The sequence below is a fragment of the Eupeodes corollae genome, chromosome 2 (assembly GCF_945859685.1).
Source record: "Eupeodes corollae chromosome 2, idEupCoro1.1, whole genome shotgun sequence".
NCBI lineage: Eukaryota > Metazoa > Arthropoda > Insecta > Diptera > Syrphidae > Eupeodes > Eupeodes corollae.
Window position 1 is genome coordinate 48843143 of NC_079148.1, and position 11854 is coordinate 48854996.

Here is an 11854-nt window from a genome sequence, read left to right on the forward strand (position 1 = left end):
TCAACACTAGAGGCACTATCTTTCAAAAGTCTGTCCAATTACTTGCATATGCTGATGACATTGACGTAATCGGAAGAACTCATCGTGATGTCAATGGGGCTTTTGTGAGTATTGAGGCAGAGGCGGCAAAAATGGGTTTAACAGTTAATAAGGGGAAAAGAAAGTACATGCTGTCGTCAAGAAAGGACATACAACACCGACGTCTTGGTCAAAACGTCACCATTAACAGACGTAACTTTGAGGTAGTCAAGGACTTCGTCTACCTAAAGGCTCCTCTGTAAACGCAGAAAACAACACCAGCACTGAGATCAAACGCAGAATGACTCTTGCTAACCGATGTTTCTTTGGACTAAGAAAGCAATTGAGTGGTAAAGTCCTCTCTCGAGGGACCAAAGTGTTGCTTTATAAGACCCTTATCATCTCCGTCCTGCTACACGGTGCAGTAGCATGGACTATGACAAAAGCGGATGAAAGAACCTTGGGTCGGTTCGAGAGAAAAGTTCCTTGTGTGATCTACGGTCCCGTATGCATCGAAGGGGAGTGGAGGAGAAGATGGAACGACGAGCTGTATGGGCTGTACAGCGACGTAGACTTAGCCAGAATGGTAAAAGTCCAACTACTAAGTCTTCGAATCCACACCCACAGGATAGTGCAGTAGAGGAAGACCGCGGATCAGGTGGCGTGCACAAGTGGAAGGTGACCTTACCCAACTTGGAGCGCGAAACTGGAGACATCTAGCTAGGGACCGAGCTAGATAGAGAAGCTTGTTGGGTGAGGCCCAAAAAGGTTCTGTCATAAACCTACATATAAAAGAAATTCTTGAATACCTTTGGGTTTCTTTTTTGACTTGCCAGCAGTTTTGGATCAGCTGTTATTTTAACAAAAATGTATCGGTCCGCGATTGAATGCATCCAATTTTTGTAGAACTGTCAAATTTAATTATCAGTTTTTATGGCAGGAAGTATCTCTAAGAACTGTTTAAAGTGATTACTTTTTAAAAAATAAGAGCTTATTTTCGGGAAAAGTAATCTATTTAGCAGAGAAAGGAATCTTTTCGTTTAAGTTCAGTTAAGATTTTTGGTGAAGTTTACGTATAAATTAACAGAACTAAGGACTCAAAATTGCAGAAATTCAAAGTAAACGAATAGACTATCAACTTAAATATGACAATTTTTTTTTAAAAAAGGGAAACGTTCAATGATGAAAGGAAATCAGTTTTTAAATTTAAATTTAATTTTTCTTTCATTTAGTGAAAAGTTCATAAACCTTTTCAAAAATAAAAATTCCCCCTTTTTTTCGTGTTGAAAAACACTTATACTAAGATGGTAAAAAGTTCAAAAGCTTTGAAGAATCTTTTTCCTTACAATCGATCGGTTATGAGATACAACTACTGTAAAAGTGAAACGTAAGAAATAAAGGTTGTTCAAACGTAATTCTCAACATTTAAAGAGATTATGCGACTCTTATATTTATTGTCTCAAATTATTGACACGTCTGATGAAGGCGCTAAGCAACCTTTAAACGTTATTATCTTGAAAATTATTTAATCTTGTTAGGTAACTTATTGCCATTTAGAAAAATTAGCTCAGAGAATTTGGATTTGTAGAAGGTGCTCCGGCTTATGTGAGATCATATAAAATATGGATTTATCTTCTTTATTCCTTTCATTAGAAAAAGCATCGCACAACATCAAGTTTATTAAAAAAAAAACACATATTGTTATTTTTCTGATTCATTTCTCTTCAAATAATTTACATTAATTTATTAAATGCATTTAAATAAATATAAATAAATAAATTAAAACTTAAACCTAGAATTTTTGATTGTATTTACACTTTTTTAGCTTGTATTGTTCGAAATGATCTTTGTATCTTCTTAATTAAAAAAATCAAGGATTCCATTTAGGAAATCAAGAGCGAAATAGGAATCACTAGCCTTCTTCTTCTTTTTCTTGTTTTTCTTAACTTTAGTACCGTCGGGTTTTGTTGCATCAGCAGTAGTATTTGTAGACTGTTCAACAGCCCCGGTCTCGGCTTCCACCAGTGGAATACCTTCACCTTCCTTACTTTGAGCTATGGCATTTCGATCATTTCGCGTAGCTTGAACAGGACTACTTGCCTCCTCAGAATCGTCCAAATCATCTAATAAGCCACTTCCAAGAAAACTGAAACCATCATAGTCGGCATCATCTGTAGCTGCAGCACCAGCACCGGCAGCATCATCATCATCATCCTCAGCATCATCATCGTCCTCTTCTTCGTCTTCCTCATCGTAATCATCATCAGAGCCACCACCTTTTTGTCGAGATAATTATTTAAAAACGTGTTTCTTTTATGTGGAAAAACCATAGAGTCTTACCAGCAGCAAAACCAAAGATATCATCTTCATCCTCTTCTTCTTCCTTTGGGACCTCTGGCAAGGGTTCAGCCTCTGCTACTTGCAAGCCTTTAGCTCCAAATTTGAAACAAGATACGCGCATTGATGCCTCGACTTCTTCCTCTGAGCGTAGCTCAAGCCCCAAACACGCCTTAAAGTCTTCTTTTCCCTTCGACAATCCATACACTCTGCCACAGAATTTCGAAAATCCTCCTGGTAAACTAACGCAAATGGGTTTGGCCTTCTTTCCTGTAAAATCAAAAATCGAAAATAATTCTAAGTTCTATGACTCTGCATATTCACAACATACCGGAAATAGTTCTCGTAGCAAGTACAAGGTCACCATACTTAATCGAAACGGACATCCTTTCATTGCCAAGATATGTCACTTTGGCACAGCCTGGACCTCGAACTGGCAGAATTGGCAACTGGAAGTTGCGACAACAATCACAGTGTGTATCAGAACATTTACAATACTTGCTCAGCTGATTTGGATCATCTTCATTAACTGGGTTTGATTCCTCTGTTAGAGCAGGACTGGACGAAACTGCTTCAACTGCATCAACAGTTTCTTCAGCTACTGCTGCTACTTCCTCTTCAGCAGTTGAAGCTGCAGATGCTACTGGTTTTTCAGCAATTTCTTCTGCAGCCGTCTCTACAGCTTCAGCAGCTTCTGCAGCTTCTGCGGTTTCGGCTACAATCCCTTCAGCATTTGGCAGTGTTGGTCCGATATTCGGATCAATTTCAGCTTCTGGCAGATCTAATTGCTTCAGCTGTACAACTTTATCAGCTTGTTTTACTTGTTTGCGGAGTGTCGATAAGGCATTTGAATAATTAGCTGAGATAAGTAACACACAAACACACAGGGCCCACGTCTTCATGATTGCGTGTTTAATTTATTTGTGCTTTGTTTTTCTTTAAGGAGAAATTAAAAATGTTGTGTTAAAATTGAGCCAAAGAGCGGTTTTAATTCAAATAACTTTCATTTGTTTAATATAAAACAAAACAAAAATCAATTAACATAAAGCGTGCAAAGAATCACCACAACCTTCGCATGGCACTGACAACGAATTAAAGTTATTTTGTGGACGAACCTCAATAGTTTTTCAATGACAAGCTTTTACTTAACCTGGTTTGAGTTGCCAGTAGAAGGAGTGGCCATGTCTACTGTCTGAATACCTCTTCAACCAACTGTGTGGAATTAATAATTTCTCTTTTATAAAAAAAATTAAAATTGATCAAAAATCTTTTGTTGTGTAACTCTTACTCTAGACACATTTGCACGATATTTGATCTTACGGGTATTTTAACGACCGAGACCTAAAGATGCGATTATTAAAAAAGTTACGTAAAATTAGAAGAGCTGAAAAAAAAGTTTATGAAGAGAAATTTGAGTTGGATAATGATGGTAGCCTCAGGGGCATGCCTGGTCAATACGTAAATGGTATGTGGTGGCTTACGGTATTTTGCATAAGATACACCAGAAGAGTTAAAAAAATCCTCAATAACGTCGCTAAGGACAAAGATGGAAATAGATCACAGTACAATGAAGTTACAGATTTATGACTTTTGCCGAGTGTTGAACTTACTCTTATACTCTACGACAAACACGTAAAATACTATATTCAAGAGTAAATAACCTTATTTTACATAAAAACGTTATAAGCCCAGTGATAAGTTAAAAAATTTCTAAGAATTTTTAAGAGTTCGAAATTCGAAACTTCAGTTTCCAATAGTGGTGAGAATAAACTTTTCATACCGCTATTTTAGGGCACTAAAACATTGGGGCACCTGTTTTTTATGAGTGGGCACTAATGTAGATTTTATGAAAAAAACATAGTTTGGTTTATTTTATTTTATTGACACTTAAAAATTGGGTAGGATCAGAATACACAAGGGGCTTGAAAGCAAGTATCTGTTAAGGCTGTTATAATACTTTGGTTCAAAAGTTAGTCGAAGAAAATCTTACTTGCTATCAATCCAAATCTACTTGTGTGAAAATATCAGCTGATGACATATTATTTGTATTCTACTTGTGTCAAAATATCAGCTGAGGATATTTTCGTATTCAACTAAGAGCTGAACTTCATTACTTTTTAGTTTTTAACTCTTTCCATAATAATTTCTGTAGTTAGATGCTTTCTTAAATTGAAAATGGAATAAGTACTTTTCACTGCCATACAAATTACAAAGAATACAAAATTTGCAGCGAGTGAGAAGAGTTGAACTTAATGTAAAGGTAAGTTAAGGCAAGTTTGACTCTAATGACCTTGAAAAACTAACCTTGATGCGTTTAAAGTATTCAGTTTACTTGCTATTGAGTCCTTGTTTCGTCATTTATTAAAGCTTAACAAAAAAGTCATTCCCATCACTGCACATTTTAAAAAGTATCCCTATATAATATAATTTTCACTACATATTTGGACAGTTTATATTTCTAACATTTCTGAGGATTTTCTTAATCAGATTGGCAGAGCAGGAAATTAAATATAAACAAAATTCACTATTTTTTCCCACCTACAAGTCTAGTAAACTTTGCATTTCTTTTTTCCTCTCTGAATTGTGCGATTAAGAATTCTTAAGAAATCGAATCATACAAATTCTGTTCCCAGATTTCTGACAGCAAAAGTGATCATTTTTTTATATTTCTGACAATTCGAAAATCCCTGGGATCAAAGCAATATAAACAGACCTATTTTAACATGAGGAGTAAAGTGAGACAAGATATAACATTTTTATTTTTAACTACATCGAGAATAATTGTTGATGCATCAAAATATGTCAATCAGTCTGAACACTGTCTTCAATCTTAAATGACTGTTATTAATAATGACGTTTTTAGTCCTTTTGACGTTTCATTACGTTATCTCGGGACATTGGGCAGGTTCAGATTACAAAAGGGATTTTGTTATCTGATTGGCGAACTGCCAAATAATTGTCTCACATTAAGGAAACTATTGGAAAGTTGACTAGAAAGACAAATCTTCTTTGCAATGATATCAAGTCTTCTTACATATGCCGAAATATCAACTGATCATGTTTTTGATGAAGCTAAACTTCTGTAATTTATTTACGTAGAATTCAACTTTATATTAAAGAGTTCATTGGAAAAGGAATAAGGAATTTTTCTTAACAATTCAAATACTTTCTGTAAGTAAGTAAAAGTCAATTAAACTTAAAAGTTTTAAATTAATAACATCTGAAAAATGATCTTATTTTGGGTGAAATAAAGCAATTGAAGGCATACGAAGTCCTTGAATGTCTGACCCTGTCCCTTAATATCGGTTATTTGTGTATCCTGAATTATTGTAATTCCAAGATTCTACATTAACTTTCGTTTAGTCAATTTATCTGAAATCGATGTTGATGAAAATTAGTCCTAAATATTCATTTGACATAATTATAAGTAATAACAAACGAATGTACAAAATCACAAATGTTGACCAATAGTGTTTCATAGTTAAATTTATTTCTTGCAGACTGAACTGTCTTAAATCTTAAATGACTGTTGTTAATGATGACGTTTGAAACCCTTTTGACGTTTCATTACGTTATCTTGGGACATTAGGCAGTGACGAAAGGGATTTTTATATCTGATTGGCGAGCTGCCAAACAATTGTCTTACATTAAGGAAACTTTATTGGAAAGTTGACTAGAAAGACAAATCTTCTTTGCCATGATATCAAGTCTTCTTACATATGTCGAAATATCAACTGATCATGTTTTTGATGAAGCTGAACTTCTGTAATTTATTTATTTACAATACAACTTTATATTAAAGAGTTCATTGGAAAAGGAATAAGGAATTTTTGTTAACAATTCAAATCCAAAATTATGAGTTATGACTGTGTGAGAGATTGTTTTTTGTTTGATACTTTCTGTAAGTAAGTAAAAGTCAAGTAAACTTAAAAGTTTGAAATGAATAACATCTGAAAAATGGTCTTATTTTGCGTTCAAATAAAGCTATTGACGGCATACGGAGCCCTTTAATGTCTGAACCTGTCCCTTGATATCAGTTATTTCTGTATCCTGAATTATTGTAATTCCAAGATTCTACATTAACTTTCGTTTAGTGAATTTATCTGAAATCCATGTTAATGAAAAACAATCCTAAATATTCATTTGACATAATTATGAGTAATGACAAACAAATGTACAAAATTCCAAATATTGACCAATACTGTTTCACAGTAAAATTTATTTCTTGCTGCAAATTATACTGATTGCTTTAATATAACAATAAATTCATGCATATTTATGTACATTATAAGGTATTGGAATTTAGAAAATAAACTATTCGAATAAAGAAAGTGAATTAGTTATTAATGTAAACAAATAAATTTCAATTTCTCCTAAAAAACGTGTCTCAAAATCAAATACCGGTATCGGTCTATTCAAACAAACATACGTACATAAAGTCCACTGTTGCTTATTGTTATGATGATTTAAAATTTTTGGAGATTCAATTTACGTCTATAAGAAGAACCGAAACAAGCAAAGAAACCCAAGAATCATCGAATTTCACTTTCGTTCAAGTTAAGTTTATAAGATCAGTCTGTGTCTGAAAGCTTTCAGATGAGTGGTTGTGGGAGAAAAAGAGAAATGTGACAAATTTGTATTATGTATTAATATGTTAATGTTAGATAGTTTGACTTGATTATGAGTTTATTATGCATGTTTTAGATACATTAAATTTGAGTTTAAATTTTTAGTTAAAAACTCAGGTTGATTTTATCTTTAAATTAAAGATTTTTGTTACATGAATATGGTTTTTAATCTTAAAAACTTTTTAAAATATTTCCGACCTGCTTTCTCTTTTTTTTGTTTGTTTTTGTTGACTAATCATGTTAATATTTATTTGTATTTTCGCAAAAATGTAGCGGCTTATTGACACCTTCTCAAAAATTCCAATTTAATTTATCACACATTCTTTCATTCCTAATATATTAAGTATAGTTTGCCACGATAAGTTTTTATTTAAAATAAAAAATTGCTGTTAAATGGTAGACAGATATAAATTTTGAAAGTTACATAATCAATCAGTTTTTGAAGATTTATTACATTAAGTTTTATATGGTCTTGCCATCTTTTCTTAGAAAATGTGAAACGACTTATAGATTATGTTTATACAAATATATTTTATAATTTTGTTTATGTGTGCGAATATATTTGAGTGAAAAACGCCATTTAAGAAAATTATATAAACAAAAACAGGAAAACGGTTTTTTCTGTAACTTCTTGACAAATCTTATCCCTTCCCTCTATTCACAATAGTTAGCAAAATTCAATCTGAGGATATTTGTTTTTATGTAAAGGTTGAAGATTTTATTCCAGTTTTATCGTGAATTAATGGTTTTTAAGCGATAAAATGAGCAAGGCATTTCCTAAACGAAAAAAACAAGCAAAATGTTTCTCTAAATTTCAGTTGCAATAATAAAACTGTAGTTGATTTATTTTCCGAAAAATAGTCTTCTTATATTAATTGAATCTTTTAACATTTTCCGCCCTTTTTCATGATCTAGTATTTCATAAGATCAAACAACTCTTGTTAACAACAAAGAAGTGATTTTTAGACCATTGCACAAGATGTTGGTTTAATTTTATACAGAGTTTTCCAACAATGCATTCTTTAAACATAAATTTTGACGACCAAGGTAAATTGGTTGGTCAAATGTCATAAACTTCAAGCTTGGAATTTAATTTTACTAAACTACTAAATTGTGATTTTTTTGAGGTTAGGATTTTCATGCATTAGTACTAGACAGATCACGCGGGATTTCAGACATGGTGTCAAAGAGAAAGATGCTCAGTATGCTTTAACATTTCATCATGAATAGACTTACTAACGAGCAACGCTTGCAATTGCAAATCATTGAATTTTATTACCAAAATCAGTGTTCGGTTCGAAATGTGTTTCGCGCTTTACGTCCGATTTATGGTCTACATAATCGACCAAGTGAGCAAACAATTAATGCGATTGTGACCAAGTTTCGCACTCAGTTTACTTTATTGGACATTAAACCAACCACACGAATGCGTACAGTGCGTACAGAAGAGAATATTGCGTCTGTTTCTGAGAGTGTTGCTGAAGACCGTGAAATGTCGATTCGTCGCCGTTCGCAGCAATTGGGTTTGTGTTATTCGACCACATGGAAGATTTTACGCAAAGATCTTGGTGTAAAACCGTATAAAATACAGCTCGTGCAAGAACTGAAGCCGAACGATCTGCCACAACGTCGAATTTTCAGTGAATGGGCCCTAGAAAAGTTGGCAGAAAATCCGCTTTTTTATCGACAAATTTTGTTCAGCGATGAGGCTCATTTCTGGTTGAATGGCTACGTAAATAAGCAAAATTGCCGCATTTGGAGTGAATAGCAACCAGAAGCCGTTCAAGAACTGCCCATGCATCCCGAAAAATGCACTGTTTGGTGTGGTTTGTACGCTGGTGGAATCATTGGACCGTATTTTTTCAAAGATGCTGTTGGACGCAACGTTACGGTGAATGGCGATCGCTATCGTTCATTGCTAACAAACTTTTTGTTGCCAAAAGTGGAAGAACTGAACTTGGTTGACAAGATGGCGCTACATGCCACACAGCTCGCGATTCTATGGCCATTTTGAGGGAAAACTTCGGAGAACAATTCATCTCAAGGAATGGACCGGTAAGTTGGCCACCAAGATCATGTGATTTGACGTCTTTAGACTATTTTTTGTGGGGCTACGTCAAGTCTAAAGTCTACACAAATAAGCCAGCAACTATTCCAGCTTTGGAAGACAACATTTCCGAAGAAATTCGGGCTATTCCGGCCGAAATGCTCGAAAAAGTTACCCAAAATTGGACTTTCCGAATGGACCACCTAAGACGCAGCCGCGGTCAACATTGAAATGAAATTATCTTTAAAAAGTAAATGTCATGGACCAATCTAACGTTTCAAATAAAGAATCGATGAGATTTTGCAAATTGTATGCATTTTTTTTTTTTTAAAAGTTCTCAAGCTCTTAAAAAATCACCGTTTAAAAAGGATATGGTACTGCAATTTTAGTATTGGATAGAATGGATTTATACTTCTTCTTTGAAATGAAATAAACATCCATTGATTTCTCTTAAAAAATATTCGTGTTTTTTTAACATCAAAAAGAAGCATCTTATTGGAAATCTCAATATCTGCTCCCAATGTTTTCCAATTTTTTTATTTTCTATGACTACAATAAATAAATTTGAAAATTAAAGGCAAGAATTTCTGTGGATTCAAAAACTATACAAATAGTCTGCATATTCTTACCAATCGTGAAATTTAAAATATATCACCAAAGAAAAACATTTTAGTAATTAATGGTAATCCACCTTCATTCTATTCCAACACATAAGCTTAGTTTTTAAAAATGTAAACCATCGGTTCTTAATCGTAGACAAAAATATTCTCAAACCACCACAAATGAGCACTGAGTTCTTATGAAGTGCTTCAATAACACAAGTTGGCTTCTAATAGGCACAAACAAATTGGGTCGCTTACCAAATACTTTCAAAACCCAACAAAAAAAAAGAATTCTTAACTAAGAAGGGTTGTTTAGCTCCAATTAGCAATAAGGATTTGATTAATATGAAATTCCAGCTACCTGCATCGATTCTACAAGAGGTTACCTGTTAGGAGTTACTTCAACTCCCAACATTGTTCCAGAAAAATGTTTAACTTTCATACGCACCAAGTCGACCCCATAACTTAAACCAAACTTAAGTACCGACCTGAATATTAAAAACCTTGCCATCAGCACAAGGTTAAAATAAACAACCTACAAAATTGAAAGTCAAGGAACTGCATTTAAGGTGCGGCTAAGTAACTTAACTTACGCCAACTCGAACAACATCACGTTTGAACTTAAATTACACATCTTAAATGTAATTTAAATCAATCAAACTTGACTTGAATGCATCGGTATTTAGGTCAAAATCTTGAGTTGTTTTCCGGATTTCAATAAAGTATTAAAATAATTTTAAAACTTCCTCCTTCTTTGTTTAAATATGTGAACAATTTGGACAAACAAATTTAAATTTGTTTCCAAATGTTGTAAAAGAAAAACTTGTATTCCAATTCTCACAAAATCAATCTAGGATCTTATCACACAACTTTTAAATAATCCTTCAAATTAAAATCATTCAATCCTTCAATACCGTTAGTTTAATAATTATGGTTGAAAAAATAATTAATGTTACCGTTAATTTGACTGATGGTTACGAAGAAGCTTTGTTCACATTAATATCAATTTAAATCGGGGATAAAAATAATTTTGTTTTTTGTTTCTACCCGAGATTATAATCTGACTTAAACCTTATAGCACAAAATTTAAGTTTTCACTTTCCGACGCGGTCGAAGCTCATCACACTTCTTGAATTCGAGAATAACTAAAAGATATAATCAGCGGACGGTGTATTCGTACTCTGACTGAAGTCAGATGCGACGCGACGGATCGGTTCAGTTCGGACCGGACGATTGTTGGCCAATTCAATAATCGAGAACGCAAGCCAATTAAACGGTAAAGTATAATTTGGATGAATAGGTGGGAATGACCTACCTGTTCGCGTATAGGTAACGTCTCCATCTCCGTCTCTGATGGCTAAAAGAAACGCAACACACAACCATCATCATCCATAGCAGAGCTTGGCTTTAAAATCCATCGTGTTCTTGCAGGCAGATAGTTAGCTCTTGGATGTAGCTATAGCTTTATAGCTATTCGCATCTATATAACCGTGCTAGCTGGTGCTTGAGGAGTGGTAAGTTAAGACATGGTATAAGAGCCAAGACAAGACAACACAAGACAGCACACTTTGTCCATATTAATAAATTATAAATCCCCCATGAGGTTTTCAATTCCTCTTTGAAGAACAAAAAACGGCTATGTTAGCCATATAATATTGGATACGTCATCCGCGTAGCGTAGCGTAGATCATGATCAATATACACCATGTATTAATACATAATGTACATATGTACAGTATGTATGTATAAATCCAATATGTTTTCAATTTATTTATTATTACAATTTTGTTTCTCTTCTGCTCTACAAAGGTGTGCAACTTACTTTATTTATTGTCTTTTAACATCAATTTATCTCTGCAACTCTGCGTATTATACAATCATGTAGATAAAGAAGGTTTATGAAGTGAGGAGAAGACACAAGAATATAGGTAAGACGTTCATCGTCCACTGCATTACCATTTGTTTGGTGTCACTGAGATGAACATTGAGAACTTGTTAGGAAGAATTACTATTAATCATTATAGGGCTGGAATTTTCAAAGGGAAAGTGAATACAACTCCAGCTCAGTGGTTTTATACAGCTTACAAAACATGTGAAATAGAATTAATTTGTGTAAACATAAGCGGTTAGTTCAGAAATATGAGATCTAATGAACCGATTTTTGCTTTCAGAAAAATGCATACAATATCGAAAGTAAAATGTATCAGTTCCTTCCACAAAGT

The 11854-nt window shown here is 33.7% G+C and overlaps 1 protein-coding gene across 1 annotated transcript; it reads right to left on the bottom strand.

The window, feature by feature from the left end:
* Positions 1 to 1722: 1722 nt before the first annotated feature.
* LOC129946698 (uncharacterized) lies at positions 1723 to 10829 on the bottom strand. The gene is made up of 4 exons (XM_056056972.1): positions 10589 to 10829; positions 2687 to 3291; positions 2359 to 2625; positions 1723 to 2294 (listed from the first exon to the last, which is right to left on the bottom strand). The coding sequence occupies exons 2-4, from the start codon at positions 3255 to 3257 to the stop codon at positions 1876 to 1878; spliced, it is 1257 nt and encodes a 418-aa protein (XP_055912947.1). The 5' UTR covers positions 3258 to 3291; positions 10589 to 10829; the 3' UTR covers positions 1723 to 1875.
* Between the last annotated feature and the right edge of the window lie 1025 nt (positions 10830 to 11854).